This window comes from Chlorocebus sabaeus, chromosome 1 (assembly GCF_047675955.1).
Source record: "Chlorocebus sabaeus isolate Y175 chromosome 1, mChlSab1.0.hap1, whole genome shotgun sequence".
Taxonomy (NCBI): domain Eukaryota; kingdom Metazoa; phylum Chordata; class Mammalia; order Primates; family Cercopithecidae; genus Chlorocebus; species Chlorocebus sabaeus.
In genome coordinates this window covers 58,585,941-58,609,102 of record NC_132904.1, presented here as the reverse complement: position 1 = coordinate 58,609,102, position 23,162 = coordinate 58,585,941, and the positions used below count along the sequence as shown (strand labels likewise).

General features: G+C 48.5%; 1 protein-coding gene across 3 annotated transcripts; it reads left to right on the top strand.

Moving 5' to 3' along the window:
- The first annotated feature begins 18,585 nt into the window (after window positions 1–18,585).
- SMPD1 (sphingomyelin phosphodiesterase 1) lies at window positions 18,586–23,141 on the top strand. Of its 3 annotated transcripts, none has more exons than XM_037999796.2 (6): window positions 18,586–19,065; window positions 19,541–20,352; window positions 21,364–21,535; window positions 21,763–21,839; window positions 22,042–22,187; window positions 22,364–23,141. In XM_037999796.2, the coding sequence occupies exons 1-6, from the start codon at window positions 18,763–18,765 to the stop codon at window positions 22,750–22,752; spliced, it is 1,899 nt and encodes a 632-aa protein (XP_037855724.2). In that variant the 5' UTR covers window positions 18,586–18,762; the 3' UTR covers window positions 22,753–23,141. The 3 variants fall into 3 exon arrangements, with proteins under 3 accessions (XP_037855724.2, XP_008007007.3, XP_008007012.3); XM_008008816.3 differs by having other exon boundaries at window positions 18,588–19,065; window positions 22,343–23,141; XM_008008821.3 differs by having other exon boundaries at window positions 18,589–19,065; window positions 19,541–20,313; window positions 22,343–23,141.
- Window positions 23,142–23,162: the final 21 nt, after the last annotated feature.

Below are 23,162 nucleotides of genomic sequence, written 5' to 3'. Positions count from 1 at the left end.
ACTCTGGTTCAGAAGAAGAAAATAAAAGTGATTGGGATCATTTGAGATTGAAGTTCAGTCAGATGAAAATGATAGAGGAGAGGGGAACGCAGGAGCTGAGCGTATCTGTGAAGGAATTACTATGTTAGATTACAAAGTATTATTTTAAATGGACAGAAAGCCAGGAGCAGGTGGGTAAACAGAGAAAAGGAAGATAGATTGGATGCATTGATGAAGTCAGAGAGCTATTGCATTGGGGGGGGTGCCCATCCATCACACCACCCATGCACTCATGTGCACACAAATGTGCATGCACAACCACATATCTTGGTTTCCTAGTTTAATTTCTGTTTGGAAGCTGAAAAATATCCCCCCAAGGATTAGCTTCTTCATAGAATAGAGATGGGGTAAAATAAAATGTATAACTGTCTAGTTTTCAGGACTAGATTTCACCCTTGTTCAGCCTACCCAAGAACGGGACTGAGACACTTCCTTCCACATTACACTCCCCTTCCTGTGTGTCAAAGATCTGACAGCTTCAGTGGAGCTTACAAGTATCCTGAGTCATTTTAAGTGAATTTCCACATGAGACAGTGTGGTTGGAGTGTGGCAAGATCTCAGGACACAGAGAGGTGACCTTCATCCTATGTAAGATGTAGGCAGCTGCGGATGGAGAGCCTTCTCCCAGGAATGACTGGAAGATCATCTGTCAACACTGGTGACATTGGGTGTTCATGTGACTGTTGACAGGAGGTCTGCAGGGGACAGCTTCTGTGCTGCTTCCTCATGCTGGCTGATGGGGGGAGGCAAGTATGTTATTCTTGCCCCTATCCTCTCCTGAGCTGGAGTCTCCTGTAGGGCAGGGCCTTTCCTACTAACAGGTATATTCCCAGCTTCTTGGTCTGAGCCTGACACAGAACAGTGTGTGTGTTGGCAGGGGTGGGTGGGAATAAATGGATGATTCCCTGACTATAGATAGAGCTAAGTTATTGTCATTAAGTAAATACTCCCTACATCTTCCACAGGGCAGGGTGGTGAGGGGCAGTTTTTAACATTTAACTTTTCCTTCGGCCTCCACCTCACTGTAACCATAGATTTCCTCTCTCCTGACAATGAACAGTGTGGACAAGGCATGGAAGACTGGGGAAGTTATCAGCTAGACCTCATTAAATCAATGATAGTCAATACAGATATAGTATCTACTATGTGTAAGGCTGTAGATACTGTATAGTTGGTGATGAAATATAAGATGCAACTTTAAAAGTTTGCCTCAGGTACTAAAAGTCTTCCTCTGTCTTATCTGTTGATCTAAGTACTATCTCATTGTATCTTCACAACCTTATATTATCTCTTATCTCCATGTCACACAGAAAGAAATTGAAGCTCAAAAACTGATGTGCTTTGTCCAGGTCACACAACTAATTCTAATCCAGATAGCTTGAGTTTAAATTGCAGCCCCTTGGCTGGGCGCGGTGTCTCACGCCTGTAATCCCAGCACTTTGGGAGGCCAAGGCAGGTGGATCACCTGAGGTCAGGAGTTTGAGACGAACCTGGCTAACACAGTGAAACTCTGTCTCTACTAAAAATACAAAAAATTAGCCAGGCGTGGTGGTGGACGCCTGTAATCCCAGCTACTCGGGAGGCTGAGGCAGGAGAATGGTGTGAACCCAGGAGGCGGAGCTTGCAGTGAGCCGAGATCGCACCACTGCACTCCAGCCTGGACGACAGAGTGAGACTCCATCTCGAAAAATAAATAAATAAATAAATAAAAATAAACAAATAAATTGCAGCCCCTACTATTGGGGGTTCTACATACACTGCGTTGGAATTGCCTGACAAGAGAAAATTTTTCTGGATTTCAGCTCTTAAATGTATAACCAGCTTTCCAGTAATCCCTAAAATTTCCGCAAGAGGGAGACCTTTCCCCATCAGTGCTAGACTGCTGATTGGAATTTCGAATTCCATTTGCAGTTTCACAGACAGCTCAAGAATTGGCTGGGGCCACTTGTACAGATTATTTGTACAGGTTTCCTGACACAACAAAATGTAGATACCCTAAGCGAATGCCTGTTTAAATTACTCCAAATTAACTAGGAAGTTCTCTATCCCAACCAGGCAGCCCGTTTTTTCCCTCTGCCCGTCACTCTCCAAGCCAGGCACTCAGTTCGCCACAGAGGCAGGGCCTGTATAAGCTTTAGATCTTTAAATACCTTTCCCTCCCCAAGTTCTAGTCATTATCCAATAGCCTAGAAGCCTCCACAATAGGTTTCAGAAGTTCTAAAACGTTGTCTCACCTTTCCCACTACCAGCCCTGCAGAAAACTTTGTTCATAATGAATTTTTCCACCTCCTGGACCTCAACCATCACTACTATCCAAGGGCTTACAGAGTGTCTGAGCAACAGGTATGGAATCCTATCATGTCATACCAGGAACCACTTCTCAGCAAAAGAGGTGTAAAGTGGGCATATGACTATTGTATCCACTGGTCACATTACAGCAGACCACCTGGAAACTGCCAGCCTAACACAGTAATAGAATCAGCTGGTAGATGCACAGCTGAAGCACAAACATGGAAGTAATTCCTAGAGAGGAGGAGGTGCCATCTTCTAGCATGCAGTATACACTTTAAACCAACAACCTGGTGTTCTGTTCCCAAAAGGTAAAACATAAGGGTTCAGAACCAAAGAGAGAAAGCAGGTATGGCCCTGTTCACCATCACTCCCAGTAATCTACGTGGGAAATTTGTGATTTCTGCCCCTACAACTCTAGGCTCTGCTGCTTTAGAGGCTCTGATTCCCAGTGGGGAAATGTGTCCAGCAGGGGAATGGGTTATGGTTGTTGCCTAGGAACTGTGGGTTCCTGCGTGCAGAGGCCAGCAGGCAAGAAGAGGCATGATCATGGTGGCTGTAGAGTTGATCCTGATTTGACAATCAGGGTCCTGATTGTTGATCCTGATAATACAACTGTTAGAAAATGGAGACATGGGGGATATGCTTGGCAGCCAGCTGGCCCACTTGGGTGCCTCTTGGTAGTCCCTGCCCTATTTTGATGGTAAAAAGACAAGTGCAGCAGCATGGCTTGAGAACAGCATGGATACTGGGGCTCAGACCCCCAGGGAGAAAGTTTGCATCACACTATCAGGTAAGCCACTGAAATCAGCAGAGATGCTCACTAAGGGTGAAGGAAAGCTAAAATGAATCAAAGAAGAAAATGATGAGTATCAGTTGCAGTCCTGAGAGAGGCTTCAGAGAGCTATAATTCTTTCCACTATCTTTCTTCTAACTTCCACCATGAAGAGAGACTCATTAGCGTGCTAGAGGAGCTGTTCCAGACTTCCGTGAAATGAATCCAAGTGGCACAAGAGGTAGTCTGTGGTGGACACTGTGATGTGCCACATGACCTCCCTTCAGGAACAAAGGGCTTATTCCCCCATGTAAACCAAAAATAAAAATCTAAGCCCCCTGACCGACTGATAGACTCCCCTCTCTGCCAAAAACATTCCAATCTAAACCAGAAAATCTAGTTCAGGCCATGATCGAAAGTGGGGGTTGGACATGCCTCATCATACTCTCCTCTCTTCAGAATTGGGAACAAGTGACCAGCATTAACATTTAAAAAGATCTGGCCAGGTGCAGTGGCTCACGCCTGTAATCCCAGCACTTTGGGAGGCCAAGGTAGGTGGATCACGAGGTCAGGAGTTCAAGACCAGCCTGGCCAACATAGTGAAACCCCATCTCTACTAAAAATACAAAAATCAGCCGGGCGTTGTGGCGGGTGACTGTAATCCCAGCCACTTGGGAGGCTGAGGCAGAGAATTGCTTGAACCCGGGAGGCAAATGTTGCAGTGAGCCGAGATCACACCACTGCGCTCCAGCCTGGGCAACACAGCAAGACTCCATCTCAAAAAATAAAATATAAAATAATAAATAAATAAAAGATCTTAATGGGGAAAAACTACATTCTGTCGACAATCCTTTTTTTTTCTCCAGGTCTCTCCTCTGATCCAGAAGAAAATTAAGAGTCTGACACCTGTTTAAGTCCGATAACAGCTCTGATGCCTGCTACATGGAGGTTTCATCTGCAAGATAAAATCTGGGTCTCCAGGTCGGGTTTGGTGGCTCATGCCTGTAATCCCAGAACTTTGGGAGGCTGAGGCAGGTGGATCACCTGAGGTCGGGGGCTCGAGACTGACCTGGCCAACATGGCGAAACCCCATCTCTACTAAAAATACAAAAATCAGCCAGATGTGGTGGCAGGCGCCTATAATCCCAGCTACAGGAGAATTGCTTGAACCCAGGAGGCAGAGGTTGCAGTAAGCCAAGATCACACCACTGCACTCCACCGAGCAAGACTCTGTCTCAAAAAACAAAACAGAACAAAAACAAACAAACAAACAAAAATGTTGGTCTCCACAACACCTCCTTATCTTAACCTAGACATGCTTTTCATTTTTTATTTTTTTATTTTTTTGAGATGGAGTTTTGCTCTTGTCACCCAGGCTGGAGTGCAATGGCCCGACCTTGGCTCACTGCAACCTCCACCTCCCAGGTTCAAGCGATTCCCCTGTCTCAGCCTCCTGAGTAGCTGGGATTACAGGCGCCTGCCACCATGCCTGGCTAATTTTTTGTATTTTTAGTAGAGACGGGGCTTCACCATGTTGGCCAGGCCAGTCTCGAACTCTTGACCTCAGGTGATCCACCTGCCTCAGCCTCCCAAAGTGCTGGGATTACAGGCGTGAGCTGCCATACCCTGCCGACATTCCTTTCTATTGATTCCAGCTCTTTAGATAATAACTCTTTTCAACCAACTGCCAATCAGAAAATCTTTGACTCTATCTATGACCTGGAGGCTCCTCTCCCCGACTCCCCCAACCTCCACTGCTTCCAGTTGTCTCGCTTTTCTGGACCAAACCAATGTACATTTTACATGTATTGATTGGCCTCTTACGTCTCCCTAAAAGATGTAAAACCAAGCTGTAACCTGACCACCTTGGGCACATGCTGTGCGTGTGCTCTCAGGGTCTCCTGGGGCTGTATCACAGGCCATTAGTCGCTCACTTTTGGCTCAGAATAAATCTCTTCCAGTATTTTACAAAGTTTGCCTCTTTTCATCAACATCCAGCTGTGAAACTGCCTTTTCAAAAATTATAGCTGAGGAAATTATGACAGTAAAAGAGATCTGACCTAACTGACTCCACCTTGCTTCTAACCTCCAAGCTGTCCTTGTTCATTCCGGGGCATAAACCAAACTAACCTTGGGAAGGAATTTAGTTTATAGCTTAATTTTTTTTTTTCAGATGGAGTTTTGCCCGGGGTGGAATGCAATAGCTTAATCTTGGCTCTGTGCAACCTCCACCTCCCAGGTTCAGGTGATTCTCCTGCCTCCGCCTCCCGAGTAGCTGGGATTACAGGCACCTGCCACCACACACAGCTGATTTTTGTATTTTTAGTAGAGAAGGGGTTTCACCATGTTGACCAGGCTGGTCTTGAACTCCTGACTTCAGGTGATCCAACCGCCTCCACCTCCCATATAGTGCTGGGATTATAGGCGTGAGAGCCACCATACCAGGCCTTATAGCTTAACTTTTAAACAAAGATGGTAATAGCCCTTTCCTGAAATAAGGCCCCTTCTTGCCTGAACCAAACTGCCTTTGTAGGACTAACAAATTAGCTACAAGATTAGAAATTACAGTTTAGGAGCCATGCAGCGTTCAGCTGCAAGAGTCTGACCCTCCCCAAATTGCTCCTGGAAATAATATCACTGTTGTAAAACCTAAGATTAGTGCTTGAGATATTTTCCAGATCCTGCATTCTGATGCACCAACTGATACCACCCAGACCAGTAACCTGGCTCAGCCAGCTCTGCAATCCCAACTAGGAACAGAAGACAGCAAGAAAAACTCAGTTTGACACCCTATGATTTCATCTCCAACCTGACGAATCAGTACTTCCCACTTCATGAGCCCCTACCCACCAAATTATCCTAAAAAACTCTGATCCCTGAGTTCTTGGGGAGACTGATTTGAGTAATAATAAAACTCCAGTTCCTGGTACAGCCGGCTAATTACTCTCTCTATTGCAATTCTTATCTTGATTGATTGGCTCTGTCTCTGCAGCAGACAAGGAGAACCTGTTGGGCAATTACAGCTGCTCAGAATGGTCTCAACAGAAAGTCATCAGCCCCCTACAGGGATTTTCCTAAATGAAACAAACTCTCTCATCCCATTTCAGGACAACTCTGAAGGGTCATCCCAACCTCAGTGCTCCTATGGGGTCCAACAAGACCTCTCTGAGACAGCATCACAGATCGACTTGCCCATTTACCCAAGTCTGCTTTCTTCCCTTTCCTTTCAGAGGTGTTCATTTCAAGAACACTTTCTAATACAATTCTCTCACATTAATCTCTGTCTTAGAACCTGATTCCTAGAGAACAGTGTCATTCATGTTGAGGGAAAAGGGACTTTTGATCATCTATCCAGAAGGATAAGAGCGTGTGATATGGCAGCAAGTGATGGTTCCATCAAAAACAACAGGTATGAAAACATTGTATAAAAGAGGATGTGATCAAGAAAGATGTTATTGTTATTGGGTATGTGCTAAGGTCTTGGAGATCAATAAAATTTGGACCCTAGGGTCATCAGTGTCCTCCATAAGGAAGGACAGACAGAGTGAATCTCTGTCCTGAATCTACTGTCCTGAATGGACAGTAACATTGAAGGAGAATGAGGCAACTTGAAATCCCTGACAGGGAAATGGGAGATTATGTTTCATAGCAAATTTACCAGGCTCTTTCATGCCTTGTACTTTGTTCATGACATCCCTCCTCCCTCCTTTTCCTACTGCCAAAATTCGAATGCTTGAAGATTATAGATCCAAGCCTACAGTTATGAAAAAGAAGTAGCTATCAGGAAGGAAAAGCCTTTTCCTCTATCCTTTTAGGTTCAGTGGCTGGGGCCTGTAAATTAAACTGACAAAAGACAAATTTACAGGAGAAAAGGGTTTATTCGTATGCACAGGGGAACCACAAAAGAAGTAGCTGGCTCATCAAATGGTTGAAATTAGCCGGGTGTAGTGGCTTATGCCTGTAATCCCAGCTACTCGGAAGGCTGAGGCAGGACAATCACTTGAACCCAGGAGGCAGAGGTTGCAGTGAACTGAGATCACACCAGTGCACTCCAACCTGAACAAGAGTGAAACTCTGTCTCAAAAAAGAAGGAAGGAAGGAAGGAAGGAAGGAAGGAAGGAAGGAAGGAAGGAAGGAAGGAAGGAAGGAAGGAAGGAAGGAAGGAGGAAGGAGGGAGGGAGGGAGGGAGGGAGGGAGGGAGGGCAGGCTTACACATCTAACTTAGTAGGAGAAGTGGAAAGGGGAGGAAAGTTCTAGGGGAGAAAGAGGTTGCTTAAGGAAAGACAAAAGAGTTTTTAAAAGAACAAACGTCAGACCAGAAAGTGTGTGATACTGTGGTCTATGCCAGCCTGAGTGGTCTTTCTGTCTTCTTCAGAGTCATTAAACTCCCCTGGAAAGGGTATTTATGTTGAGTTTACTCTTGGTCTCCCTACTCGGAGTGGAAGCCTTGCTGAAGAGGACATGTATGGTAGTCTTCATTTCTGATAAAAGAAAAATAGCTCAGACCACTCTGAACTACTTGAGGTACGCAAAATTTATCAGGCCCAGAGAGACATGAGTATGGGACTTCAGTCATACACTCCACCCCTTACCCCCACGCTTGTTCCCACAAAACCAAGAATTGGGCTGCAATTGTTTGTTCCTAGTCAGACATGCCTCACCCTTTATCTTCACATTCCTGGGATTTGTGATACAAAGAACAAGGTATAGTCAATCAATAGCTTATGTTATTTTTATGTAAATTCTTGGTGAACAACTTAGTGTCTATGAAAAGAGTGAAACTCTGTAAAATATTTGAAGAGATTTATTTTGAGGCAAATGAGTGACCACGGCCCATGACACAGCCCACAGGAGGTCCTGAGAACATGTGCCCAAGGTGGTCAGGGTGCAGTTTGGTTTTATACATTTTAGGGATGTATGAGACACATCAATCAAATAAATTTGAGAAACACACTGGTTTGGTCCAGAAAGGTGGGACAATTTGAAGTGGTGAGGTGGGGGAGGAGGGCTTCCAGGCTATAGGGAAATTTAAACATTTTCTGGTTGACAATTGGTTGAGTTTGTCTGAAGCCCTGGGATCAATAGAAAGGAAATGTTCATATTTCTCCACATCCTCTCCAGCACCTGTTGTTTCCTGACTTTTTAATGATCGCCATTCTAACTGGTGTGAGATGGTATCTCATTGTGGTTTTGATTTGCATTTCTCTGATGGCCAGTGATGATGAACATTTTTTCATGTGTCTGTTGGCTGTATGAATGTCTTCTTTTGAGAAATGTCTGTTCATATCCTTTGCCCACTTTTTGATGGGGTTGTTTGTTTTTTTCTTGTAAATTTGTTTGAGTTCTTTGTAGGTTCTGGATATTAGCCCTTTGTCAGATGAGTAGATTGCAAAAATTTTCTCCCATTCTGTAGGTTGCCTGTTCACTCTGATTGTAGTTTCTTTTGCTGTGCAGAAGCTCTTTAGTTTAATGAGATCCCATTTGTCAATTTTGGCTTTTGCTGCCGTTGCTTTTGGTGTTTTAGACATGAAGTCTTTGCCCATGCCTATGTCCTGAATGGTACTACCTAGGTTTTCCTCTAGGATTTTTATGGTATTAGGTCTAACATTTAAGTCTCTAATCCATCTTGAATTAATTTTCATATAAGGAGTAAGGAAAGGATCCAGTTTCAGCTTTCTACTTATGGCTAGCCAATTTTCCCAGCACCATTTATTAAATAGGGAATCCTTTCCCCATTTCTTGTTTCTCTCAGGTTTGTCAAAGATCAGATGGCTGTAGATGTGTGGTATTATTTCTGAGGACTCTGTTCTGTTCCATTGGTCTATATCTCTGTTTTGGTACCAGTACCATGGAGAAATAGGAACACTTTTACACTGTTGGTGGGATTGTAAACTAGTTCAACCATTATGGAAAACACTATGGCGATTCCTCAAGGATCTAGAACTAGAAGTACCATATGACCCAGCCATCCCATTACTGGGTATATACCCAAAGGATTATAAATCATGCTGCTATAAAGACACATGCACACGTATGTTTATTGCGGCACTATTCACAATAGCAAAGACTTGGAATCAACCCAAATGTCCATCAGTGACAGACTGGATGAAGAAAATGTGGCACATATACACCATGGAATACTATGCAGCCATAAAAAAGGATGAGTTTGTGTCCTTTGTAGGGACATGGATGCAGCTGGAAACCATCATTCTTAGCAAACTATCGCAAGAACAGAAAACCAAACACCGCATGTTCTCACTCATAGGTGGGAACTGAACAATGAGATCACTTGGACTCGGGAAGGGGAACATCACACACCGGGGCCTATCATGGGGAGGGGGGAGGGAGGAGGGATTGCATTGGGAGTTATACCTGATGTAAATGACAAGTTGATGGGTGCTGACGAGTTGATGGGTGTAGCACACCAACATGGCACAAGTATACATATGTAACAAACCTGCACGTTATGCACATGTACCCTAGAACTCAAAGTATAATAATAAAAAATAAATAAATAAATAAATAAATAAATAAATAAATAAATAAATAAAGGAAATGTTCAGGTTAAGATAAAAGATTGTGGAGACCAAGGTCCTTTGAAGTCTCATAGTGGCTGCCCTTAGAGACAACAGTTGATAATGTTTCCTATTCAGATCTTTAAAAGGTGCTAAAAGGTGCTAGACTCTCAGTTAATCTCTTCAGGATTGGGAGGGCCCGGAGGAAAAAGATCTATCTGTGTTATTAGACATTCTTTACAGATGTAAATTTTCCCCCATAAAGGACAACTTTGCAGGGCCATTTCAAAGTGGCCAGGGGAGGTGGCTCATTCCTGTAATCCTAGCACTTTGGGAGGCCAAGGCAGGCGGATTACCTGAGGTCAGTAGTTCGAGACCAGCCTGGCCAACATGGCAAAACCCCATCTTTATTAACAATACAAAAATTAGCCGGCCGTGGTGGTGGGTGCCTATAAACCCAGCTATTTGGGAGGCTGAGGCAGGAGAATCCCTTCAACCCAGGAGGGGTAGGTTGCAGTAAGCCGAGATCACCCCATTGCACTCCAGCCTGGGCAACAAGAGTGAAACTCCATCCCGCCCCCTGACCAAAAAATATATATATATATATGTGTGTGTGTGTGTGTGTGTGTGTGTGTGTGTGTGTGTGGGGGGGGGGCAAAGAAACAAGTTTTGGGGTAAATATTTTTATTTTCTTCTTTGTCATGTAATTTTATGCTAGAGTCAGACTGAAAAGTCAGTCACAATATATAGGGTCAAATAAAACCCATCTGATGAGAATTTATGGTTTGTAGGGCATGACTACTCAGACCCTTTCAATAGGAATTTGGGCAAGATAAGAAAAAATCAGAGGTTAGTCCTCATTAGGAATTGCCTCTTCTTTAAAAACCCACTTGTGACTTCTGCTAATTGGGAGCATATACTCAGGGCAACTTGAATCTTCGCTTCCAAGTGCAGTCTTCAAACTTGGCCCAAATAAACTCTCTACAAATAAGGGAGGAGACCACCCCTCATATTCTCTTATGCCCAATTTCTGCCTCCAAAGAAAGAAGAAGTAAAAACTAAAAGGCAGAAATGAAATCCACAAGCAGACAGCCCAGCACCACACCCTGGGCCTGGTAGTTAAAGATGACCCCTGACCTAATCAATTATGTTATCTATAGATTACAGACATTACATAGAAAAGCACTGTGAAAATCCCTGTCCTGTTCTGTTCCATTCTAATTACCAATGCATGCAGCCCCCAGTCACGAACCCCCTGCTTGCTCAATTGATCACGACCCTCTCAAGTGGAGCCCTTTAGAGTTGTGAGCCCTTAAAAGGGACAGGAATTGCTCACTCCGGGAGCTTGGTTGTTGGAGATGTGAGTCTTGCCAAAGTTCCCGGCTGAATAAAGCCCTTCCTTCTTTAACTCGGTGTCTGAAGGGTTTTGTCTGCGGCTTGTCCTGCTACACTTACATTAAGTTTGCCTTAGATTTTTCCCTTTAGGTCGACATTTCCCAGAAGTTTTAATCAGATGAAGAAAGCTCCCAGAAGGTTTATTTCTGCATCTATTGAATCTGAAATATCTTCAGCTTAAAATAATTGTTATACCAACTCTGGTGTTCTGAATGGATCCCCACACAGCAAAGAATAGAGCCAGAATGTTGCATTTGTGAAAGGAAAATAAAAACTCAGGACCCCAGTTCACTATGCCAAAAGGAAAAAAAATAAACTGAAAACTGAATCATGTAAAAAGCTGCCTTTCCTTTTGTTCCTAAGCAGATAGCTACAGACAAAAAGTTAAATATTTACAAAATTAGCCGGGTATGGTGGCGCATGCCTGTAATCCCAGCTACTCAGGAGGCTGAGTCAGGAGAACCACTTGAACCCAGGAGGCGGAGGTTGTGGTGAGCCGAGATTGCACCATTGCACTCCAGCCTGGGCAACAACAGTGAAAACTCTGTCTCAAACAAAACAAAACAAAACAACAAAAACAAAAAACAAAAGGTTAAATGTCTCCACAGGCATATTTACTTTATCTTATGTAAAGTGCCAAATACATAATTGAGTGTTTCCCTACCTGCTCCTTTTCTCTTGAGACATGTGGATTACCATACCTTTCCTCTTTCCCTCCAGTTCACTTTTCCCCTTTAAATACTGAAGCCCTCAAAATCATCTTTGGAGAAAGCCATAGGCCACAGACTGTTTCTGTGATTCTGTGTTTATTTCTTCCAGCCATGTCCTTAACCTTGGCAAAATAAACTTCTAAATTGAGACCTGTCTCAGACATGTTTTGATTGACACATTCAAATTCCAGTTCCAGCATTTACTAGCTAGCTGTGGGATCTTGAGCCACTTATTTAATCCTACTTTCCTTCTCTGTAAAATGGGGATAATTATACTCCCAACTTTGTTGTGGGGATTAAGTTAATGCAGAGTCCTCAGAAAAGTACCTGTAGAGGGTTATTTGGGCCAAGGGCCAAGGTTGAGGACTGCAACCCAGGGCACACTTGCAAGTTGTCTCAGGGGAGTGCTCTGGACAACAAAAGAGGGGCTCACATTTGTAAAGAATAAAAAGATGAATTAGGAGAGGAAGTGATTACAAAAGTTGTTCATCAGGAATTCTCATTGTTTACAGAAATAACACTGGTTATACATTGTTTAGTGCTTGGCTATATATTGTTGAACTATCAGGTGTATGGCATTTAATGGCTACTTAGCATAGCAGGTGGTTTCAAAAGATAATTACTTAGCTCAAAGAAGAGGGAGAGTGACTGTTGTTACATTTTAAATGCCTCTCTGGGCCTGATAGTTTAAAGGGGCTCATCTTCCTCAGATAAAATGGTTTTTGTTTTGTTTTGTTTTTTTTATAGTACATAATCTTAAAAATGCATGGTAATGATTACTGTGAGTACTCTATCTGAGATGATGTCCCCAGAACTGAGGGGAAAAAAAACACTTGTAGAAAATTATCAAAGGAAAGAACTGACAGGACTTGATAGCTCTGAGGATCCCTCAGAAGCACTTGCCAAACAACTTAGGGTTTAATTGCTGTTCTGCCACTTAACTTCTTTGTGCTTCATCCTATCTGTAAGGAGGGGTAATAATAGTAGTTGTAGTTGTTAGGCAGGAATCTAGACCCAACATGGCGGCGTTACCTGGTGTAGCAGGCCTTTTGTTAAAGACTCCCTTCACCCTTGTACACACCTGCAGACTTATATGCGTCAGAGTTCCGGCTGGGCAGTCACACTCCTCCATGACTTGCAGCTCACCTGCATTCCACAAGTTGGTAAACAGCCGTTTTGGTTGACAGTTTCCAAAGACCCCTTCCTCATGACCCTTACTCAACTCCTGCCCTAGTAGTTTCAAGACCCCCCAGGCCCTGTTTGCACAACCAGCTTCCCTACCTCTCAGGCTATAAGAAGCCCCTACCCTCCTCCCTCAGCGCGACTTCCTCGGCCGGCACCTTTGGACCGAGGAACCTCGCCCACGAGTCCTAATAAAGGCTATTCTCACTGCCATTTGCCTTTTGTCTTTGTTCCCAGTTCGGCTCCAGCCTCAGTTTACCTTTATATTTGGTGCCGAGACCCGGGAGGAGACCCCCTCCCCGGACCCCTGCTGGGTCGGGCAGGCTCTCCTCTCCCTGAGCCGGGATCCCCTCCTCAAGCCTGGAGCCGTCTTACCAAATTTGACTCAATCCGATCACTGCTGGGTAAGTTTTTTCCCCATCCTGAAGGCTCCCTCCAGGAGTTCCTGTCCGAAATGCGCGGCCACGTCAGGGGCTCTCTCCGGTCAGCTGTGACCTCAGCACCGGGGACTAGGAGACGTCAAACCTCCCTGGAAGCCACCGTACCCTGCACTCTGCGTGGCAGTGGGAGGACGTGCCCATTGCCTCCAGACTGCCCGCCTTGAGACCATGGGAACTACCCAGTCCAAACCAAACCGAAAATCTCCTCTGGGGTGCCTCTTGGCGAATCTCCAGACTTTAAGTCTCAGCCAAGACATAAAACGAAAGCAGCTCATTTTCTTCTGTACAATAGCATGGCCACAATATAAATTGGATAATCAGTCTCAGTGGCCTGCAGAAGGCACTCTAGACTTTAACATTCTCACAGATCTGACCAACTTCTGCAAGAGACTAGGCAAATGGTCCAAGATACTCTATGTTCAGGCCTTTTGGGACTTGTGTTCTCGCCCAGATCTCTGCACCCAATGCTCGTTAGCTCAAGTTCTGCTCGCAAAGTCTCTTCCCTCAAGCAAGGAGAGGGATGATTCCTCCTCTTTTTCTGAGCCTCCTGACACCCTATCCCGGCCACCCCTCCGGTCTCCTGCCCAACCTCCTCCTTACCCTGACCCACTGTTATCCCCATCCTCGTCAATGCTTCCCCACCCTTCTCCCCCTCCTGTGCCCTTACCAAACCTGACAGATTCTGTCTCCCCTACCTCCACCTCCTCCCCTTCCTCGCCTGTATCAGCCCATACTCAGCCCAGGACCGACCTCCTGTGTCCCTTATGAGAGGTGGCAGGCGCCAAAGGAGTAGTCTGGGTCCATGTGCCATTTTCATTGGCAGACTTGTCTAAGGTTGAGGAGCATGCAGGCTCCTTTTCGGCCAATCCTACTCATTATATCAAAGAGTTTAGGTATCTATGCCAGGCATATGATCTCACCTGGCATGACCTTCATGTTGTTATGACTTCAACCCTGTCTCCTGAGGAGCAGGAACACATCCTAGTGGCAGCCAGGCAGCATGCTAATCAGGTTCATTTAACTGACCCTGCCATGCCAGTCGGCACCGAGGCAGTGCCCTCGGCTGAGCCCAACTGGGACTACCAGGTAGGGCAGGCAGGACGCCGCCGCTGAGACATGATGGTTCAGTGCCTTCTTGCTGGCATGCAGGCAGCCTCTAACAAATCAGTCAACATTAAAAAACTAAAGGAGGTAGTCCAAGGCGCAGATGAAAATCTGGCTGTTTTTCTTAACCAGCTGACTGAGGCACTTATTCAGTACACCCACCTTGACCCTGCCTCCCCTGCAGGAGGAACTGTCTTGGCCTCATATTTCATTTCTCAGTCGGCCCCTGATATCCAAAAAAAAATTTTTTGAAAGGCAGAGGAAGGCCCTCAAACTCCCATCCAGGACTTAGTCAAACTGGCCTTCAAGGTCTACAACTCCAGGGAGGAAGCAGCTGAGGCCCAATGACAGGCCAGGCTAAAACAGAAGGTACAACTCCAAACCCAGGCCTTGGTAGCAGCCCTGAGACCGGCTGGCTCCAGGAGCTCCCAGAAAGGAGGTACTACCCAAGCACCACCTGGTGCCTGCTTCAAGTGTGGCAACGATGGCCACTGGGCCAGGCAGTGCCCTAACCCAAAGGAGCCAACTCGCCCCTGACCAAACTGTTGGCAGATGGGCCACTGGAAGTCAGACTGCCCCGACCTAGGATGGTCGCTGCGCCTCCACGTGACGACCCTCCTCCAGGTATTGGAGGTGCCTTCCAGCTTCTCAACACCGATGAAGATTGAAGAGGCCCAGACTCGGGGACCCCTCGCACTCTCACTGAGCCCAAGGTTATGCTCCAGGTAGCAGGTAAGTCCATATCCTTCCTTATGGACATGGAGGCTACCTACTCTGTTTTGCCTTCCTTCAGTGGCCCCAGCCATCCCTCCACTGTCACAGTCATGGGAATTGACGGCACTCCCTCCACCTACCGCCAGACTCCTCCTCTGTCTTGCCGCCTGGATGGCTCCCTCTTCTCGCACTCATTTCTTATTCCTTCGTGCCCAGTCCCCTTGTTAGGACGAGATCTCCTCTCCAAGCTAGGGGCCTCAGTTCACTTCCGACCCAACCCCTCCCCACACCTCACATTCCTCTTCCCCCTTCTCTCACCTGACAAACTCTGCCAGGCTGACCCCCCACTCCCGTTTCCAGTCCCCATTAACCCTAAGGTGCAGGACACCTCCACCCCGATCATTGCTCAGCACCACACTCTGGTCCGCATCCGGCTAAAAGACCCTTCCAAGTTCCCCTCCAGACCCCAGTTCCCTATCTCCCTTGAACACCGACAGGGACTAAAACCTATCATTACACGCCTGCTCTGACAGCACATTCTAGTTCCCGCCAACACACCATGCAATACTCCTATCCTGCCTGTATGGAAAAGCTCTGGGGCCTATCGCCTCATGCAGGACCTACGCCTCATCAGTGAGGCAGTAGTCCCTACCTTTCCAGTTGATCCTAATCTATATACACTCCTCTCGTGCATTCCCCCTGACACCACTCATTTCACTGTCCTTGACCTGAAAGATGCCTTCTTTACCATCCCTCTACACCCAGACTGCCACTTTCTGTTTGCCTTCACATGGGAGGACCCAGACACTCATATTTCTTCCCAGTTGACCTGGACTGTCTTGCCTCAAGGGTTCCGAGATAGCCCCCAATTTTTCAGACAGGCACTGGCACAGGACATCCTCCTCTGCCCCCTAACCCATAGCACCATTCTACAATACGTAGATGATCTATTACTATGTAGTCCTTCCTGGGAGTGCTCCCTTGCAGACACTGCTACACTTCTAAATTTTCTAGGTGACTGAGGTTATCGGGTTACCCCGGCTAAGGCTCAACTTTGCACCCCTTCTGTCACCTACCTAGGCATACTACTCACACCCACTACAAAAAGCCTTACGGCAGATAGAATAAGCCTCATTAAAACTCTCCAGCCTCCTCAGGATGCGGAAGAGATCTTGTCCTTCCTAGGACTGGTAGGGTATTTCAGGCACTGGATTCCCAACTTCGGGATCCTAGCCAAGCCCCTCTACCAGGCTGCCAGGGAGACACCCACCAGACCGCTGTCCGACCCCTCCTTGGTTGCCAACTCTTTCAAGAAGCTTCAGGACTGTCTCCTTTCTGCCCCTGCTCTCTCTCTCCCCAACCCCCTTCAGCCCTTTCATCTATTCACCGAGGAGCGCCAGAAGGTAGCCACTGGGCTCCTAGCCCAGCCGGTTGGATCCACATACCAGGCTGTGGCCTATCTCTCCAAGCAGTTAGATCCCACAGTCCAGGGCTGGCAACCTTGTCTGCCAGCCCTGGCGGCTGGCACAGAACTTACCCAAGAGGCCCTCACTTAGGTAGTGGCAGTCGTCTGTGGCCAGTTAAGTCCTACCCTTTCTAAGCCCCTTACTAATCATTGGCTTCTTGCTACTCATAGCTCCCTGTGTCCTCCACTTCATCCAGGACCACATGAAAGAAGTCTCCCAGGTCACTTTCAATCAGATGCTGCTCCACCCCTATACCCAAGTTCCGACCTCCAAAAAACCCCACGACGACCCATACCAGCAGGAAGCAGTCAGATGAACACGTCGCCCCACTTTCTTATTAGAAAGAGGTCGGAATGTTAGGCAGGAATCTAGACCCAACATGGCGGCGTTACCCAGCATAGCAGGCCTTTTGTTAAAGACTCCCTTCACCCTTGTACACACCCGCAGACTTACATGTGTCAGAGTTCCGGCTGGGCAGTCACACTCCTCCATGACCTGCAGCTCACCTGCATTCCCCAAGTTGGTAAACAGCCGTTTTGGTTGACAGTTTCCAAAGACCCCTTCCTCATGACCCTTACTCAACTCCTGCCCTAGTAGTTTCAAGAACCCCCAGGCCCTGTTTGCACAACTTCCCTACCTCTCAGGTTATAAGAAGCCCCTACCCTCCTCCCTCAGCGTGACTTCCTCGGCCCGCACCTTTGGACCGAGGAACCTCACCCGTGAGTCCTAATAAAGGCTATTCTCACTGCCATTTGCCTTGTGTCTTCATTCCTGGTTCAGCTCCAGCCTGTTTACCCTTACAGTAGTGACCAAGGGAAACTTCCCCTTTGCCCTCTGAAATTCTGCTGAAAAATCAACCCACAAAAAACGGATTAATTGAAGAAAAGGCATACAAATTTTATTAATGTGTCCACGGGCAACCACAGAGTGACTACCCACTTCCCAACTGAGTTCAGAAGCTTATGTGCCATCCAGGCAAAGCAGGTTATGGGAGTGAGGGGAAGAGGAATTCTGCTGAGGGAGAAGGAATGGATCAGGTAACAGATTAACTAGTAAATGGTCATGTGAAAGGGTCTGTTCAGGTGTGATTATATTCTTGGTTTTATAGGGAGGGGAAGAAAAAAACAATTGTTCCTTTTGATGGGTCTGGACGCTAGGTAAAGGCTTTGGGAGAAAGGGGGCGGGCGTAGGAAGGTCAGAGAGACCTTGAGGCTTAACTTAGTAAGTCAAACCACCACATTTTGGGTATGGATTTCTGGGCCCCAATATAATAGGTACTTCTTAGTGCTGTTGTGAGAATTGAAGATTATTAATTATAAAGTGCCTGGATTGGTGCTTGGCACATCCTAAACAACTCCATAAATGCTCGCTTTTACCGTCGTGGATACACGGAGGTGGGAGACCCAACTGGGTTCCAGCTCATGTTATTGGTCCCCATGGCTATATGGTCTTTACGGCTTCCTAGTCTCTTCACCATCTCTAAGGTTTGGTTTCCTCATCTGAATCAAAGGTGAATGATTCTCAGGGTGACTCAAGGGTGCTGGTGCCAGTGGCAGAGCATGGGAAATCGAGGGAAGGCACCTTCCTGTCAGAGGCAACACACCCAGTGGGAGGATCCTGCCGGCCCTGCTCTCTCCTACCCTGCTTACCCGAGCTAAATGCCGGGGTCGGTCTGGCAGCTATTCCGGGATCTGAGCGCGGATTCGGACAAAGGAGGCGTCTTTCACCAACCACATCACATGGAGCCCCAAAGCACGAGCATGGCCTCCCCCGGCTGTGACCTCAAGGCCGAGCCCCTGGTGACCTCAGGGAGAGTCCCCACCCCCACCGCCCTTGCGCCCTGGGGCAGGGCGGGGGGCGTGGAGAGGGGGCGGAATCGGGGCGGTCCCGGGAGCGCCCAGCCCGCTCCGCCTCCGCAGCGTTGACAGCTGCCAGCCGCCGGGAGATCAGCTGTTGGAGATCAGAGGAAGAGGAAGGGGCGGAGCTGCTTTGCGGCCGGCCGCGAAGCAGTCAGCCGGCTACAGAGAAGGGTAATCGGGTGTCCTCAGCGCCGCCTGGGGCCCTGAGGGCCAGCTAGGGCCCAGGCCGGTGGGGACGGGACAAACGAACTAGCCCCGTGTAGGAAGCCTGACAATGCCCCGCTACGGAGCATCACCGCGCCAGAGTCGCCCCAGGTCCGGCCGGGAGCAGGGACAAGACAGGACCTTCGGAGCCCCCCGACTCCTTTGGATGGGCCTGGTACTGGTGCTGGCGCTGGCTCTGGCTCTGTCTGACTCTCTGGTTCTCTGGCCGGCAGAGGCTCATCCTCTTCCTCCCCAAGGCCATCCTGCCAGGTTACATCGCATAGCGCCCCGTCTCCGAGATGTCTTTGGGTGGGGGAACCTCACCTGCCCAGTCTGCAAAGGTCTATTCACCGCCATCAACCTTGGGCTGAAGGTGAGCGCTGAAGGGGTTGCAGTGGAGGAGGCCGAAGGGAGTGCTGGGGCTGGGGGCTGGGGCTGATGCTGGTGCCCTGGGGTCAGAATGCATCCCTGATGGAGAGGGTGGCATCTACAATCCGTCACTGAGTTTGCTCCCCTTTGGGGACACCTATGGCTACATGCCACCACCACCCCATTGTGACCTTTGTGAAGTAAGAAAATAATGCAGACAGTGCCTGAGAAAGTCAGCTTGTCAAGCAAAGGCCTCATGCCACAGGCTGCTGAGCTAAAGAGGAAGTGATGGCCTGGTGCTGCCTGAGTTAGAGGGTAATATCTGGAAGGCAAAGGTGTGCACTGAGCTTTCTTCACCATGGTGCACTGAGTCCTGCCCAGCCCCAGTTTGGAAATGGAAGCCCAAGGGGTGTTGGCCAGGGGTTGGCCTGGTTCCTCTGCTCTGCCTGATTTCTCACCATGCGCTCCTCCCACTGCAGAAGGAACCCAATGTGGCTCGCGTGGGTTCCATGGCCATCAAGCTGTGCAATCTGCTGAAGATAGCACCACCTGCCGTGTGCCAATCCATTGTCCAGCTCTTTGAGGATGACATGGTGGAGGTGTGGAGACGCTCAGTGCTGAGCCCATCTGAGGCCTGCGGCCTGCTCCTGGGCTCCACCTGTGGGCACTGGGACATTTTCTCATCTTGGAACATCTCTTTGCCTACTGTGCCGAAGCCGCCCCCCAAACCCCCTAGCCCCCCAGCCCCAGGTGCCCCTGTCAGCCGCGTCCTCTTCCTCACTGACCTGCACTGGGATCATGACTACCTGGAGGGCATGGACCCTGACTGTGCCGACCCACTGTGTTGCCGCCAGGGTTCTGGCCTGCCGCCTGCATCCCGGCCAGGTGCTGGATACTGGGGGGAATACAGCAAGTGTGACCTGCCCCTGAGGACCCTGGAAAGCCTGTTGAGTGGGCTGGACCCAGCCGGCCCTTTTGATATGGTATACTGGACAGGAGACATCCCTGCACATGATGTCTGGCACCAGACTCGTCAGGACCAGCTGCGGGCCCTGACCACTGTCACAGCACTTGTGAGGAAGTTCCTGGGGCCAGTGCCAGTGTACCCTGCTGTGGGCAACCACGAGAGCACACCCGTCAATAGCTTCCCTCCCCCCTTCATTGAGGGCAACCACTCCTCCCGCTGGCTCTACGAAGCGATGGCCAAGGCTTGGGAGCCCTGGCTGCCTGCTGAAGCCCTGCGCACCCTCAGGTACTTATCATCCATGGAAACCCAGGAAGGGAAAAAAAGGTGAATGAAAGTAAAGGGAGAAGGGAACCTGGGGCATTGTCTCTGATTGCTCTAGCATGAGTCCTTAGTGCTCTTCACTCGGCTCCCCTAATCTGACTCCACCTTCCCTTTCTACTCTTTTGCCACACCAGGCTATTTTTTTTTTTTTTTAATAGTTTAGTTTTTGTAGAGACAAGATCTTGCTATGTTGCCCAGGCTGGTCTCAAACACCTAACCTCAAGCAATCCTCCCGCCTCGGCCTCCCAAAGTGCTGGGACTACAGACGTCAGCTACTGCTCTCGGCCCTCCTTTTTTTGGGGGGGGGGGAGCAGGGATGGAGTCTTGCTCTGTCACCCACGCTGGAGTGCAGTGGCACGATCTCAACTCACTACAGCCTCCACCTCCCAGGTTCAAGCAATTCTACTGCCTCAGCCTCCCAAGTACCTGAGACTACAGGTGCATGCCACCACGCCCTAATTTTCATATTTTTAGTAGAGATGGGGTTTCACCATGTTGGCCAGGATGGTTGTGATCTCCTGACCTCGTGATCTGCCCACCTCAGCCTCCCAAAGTGCTGGGATTACAGGCGTGAACCACCGCACCCAGCCTTCTAGCCCTCCCTTTCTACTCTTGTCTCCAGCCACCCTCCTTCAAAGGTCTGGCAGCATAACCTCTCCATGCCTCAGCTGCGTCTTTGCTCATGTTGGCCCTCTGGAATTGATTTCCCCTTTTTTAACTGCTGCAATTTTTCTCACCTTATCCATCTCATGTCATCTTCCCTCTGTGTGGCCCTTGCTTCCCATTCTAGCTCACTCTTATCCCTCCACCATACTCCTGGAGTCCTCTGCCCTCGGAGCCTTTCTTTTGTGTCACACAGACCCAATAATTAGAACTGTTTGGTCTCCAGCTAGACTGTGAGCTCTTTGCAGGTGGGGAAGATGTCATGTATGCTTTTACCCTCCAACCAAATGCCCAGCACAGGAGGAACAGGATTGGAACAAGTGTTGACCTCTCATGTTTACTTTGTTTCAGAATTGGGGGGTTCTATGCTCTTTCCCCATACCCCGGTCTCCGCCTCATCTCTCTCAATATGAATTTTTGTTCCCGTGAGAACTTCTGGCTCTTGATCAACTCCACGGATCCTGCAGGACAGCTCCAGTGGCTGGTGGGGGAGCTCCAGGCTGCTGAGGATCGAGGAGACAAAGTGAGGGGGAGTGGTGGGAACACAGTGGTGCTGGGGAACAAGCAGGCTTCTGTCGAGCTGGAGCACCTCTGGGCAGAGAAGTTTGATTTTCCTGGCATTCCCAACAAGTGTTCCCTGGGGGTTCAGCTCATGGTCACTGTTGAAAGCCTTCATTCAGTCCCCCTCTCTAGCCAGGGCTGCCTGGACCCCTGGATGCCCTGATTACCATCCTTAACTCTCCCTGCTAGGTGCATATAATTGGCCACATTCCCCCAGGGCACTGTCTGAAGAGCTGGAGCTGGAATTATTACCGAATTGTAGCCAGGTAGGAGGGAGATGAGGGTGGGAGTAGGGACAGGGTGAGTGTCTGAAGGCTGAAGATTCCCTTGAGCATCTCACCATCCCTGTTGTCCCATGGAGTGGGGAGACTCCTCACTAGAACAGATTGGAGAAAGAGGGCATCCTATCTCCCCAGATCTCTTCCTACCCCTCTCTAGAATCTTCTGAATGTAGTATTTTCTGGCCAGGTATGAGAACACCCTGGCTGCTCAGTTCTTTGGCCACACTCATGTGGATGAATTTGAGGTCTTCTATGATGAAGAGACTCTGAGCCGGCCGCTGGCTGTAGCCTTCCTGGCACCCAGTGCAACTACCTACATCGGCCTTAATCCTGGTGAGTGAGGCAGAAGGGAGCCTCCTTTATCCTGGAGTTGGTGGGATAGAGGAAGGAGGTTGGAGCCAGAGCCTGCAAAGCATGGGCAGGATGTGTGGCCCCCCCTGGAGTTGCCCTTGCTCCTTTCCCCTCCAGTCAGTCCCGCTTCCTTACAGGTTACCGTGTGTACCAAATAGATGGAAACTACTCCGGGAGCTCTCACGTAGTCTTGGACCATGAGACTTACATCCTGAATCTGACCCAGGCGAACACACCGGGAGCTATACCGCACTGGCAGCTTCTCTACAGGGCTCGAGAAACCTATGGGCTGCCCAACACACTGCCTACCGCTTGGCACAACCTGGTATATCGCATGCGGGGCGACATGCAACTCTTCCAGACCTTCTGGTTTCTCTACCATAAGGGCCACCCACCCTCAGAGCCCTGTGGCACGCCCTGCCGTCTGGCTACTCTTTGTGCCCAGCTCTCTGCCCGTGCTGACAGCCCTGCTCTGTGCCGCCACCTGATGCTAGATGGGAGCCTCCCAGAGGCCCAAAGCCTGTGGCCAAGGCCACTGTTTTGCTAGGGCCCCAGGGCCCACATTTGGAAAAGTTCTTGATGTAGGAAAGGATGAAAAAGCCCAAATGCTGCTGTGGTTCAACCAAGCAAGGTCATCCAGTGGAAGAACCAGTCCCTGGGCCCCAAGGATGCCGGGGAAACAGGACCTTATCCTTTCTTGGAGCTGGTTTAGCTGGATATGGGAGGGGGTTTGGCTGCCTGTGCCCAGGAGCTAAACTGCCTTGAGGCTGCTGTCCTTTCACAGCCATGGAATAGAGGCCTAAGTTGACACCGCCCTGGGCAGACAAGACAGGAGCTGTTGCCCCAGGCCTGTGCTGCCCAGCCAGGAACCCTGTACTGCTGCTGCGACCTGATCCCGCCAGTCTGTTAAAATAAAGATAAGAGACTTGAACTCTAGACCCCTGTGTGACTATACCA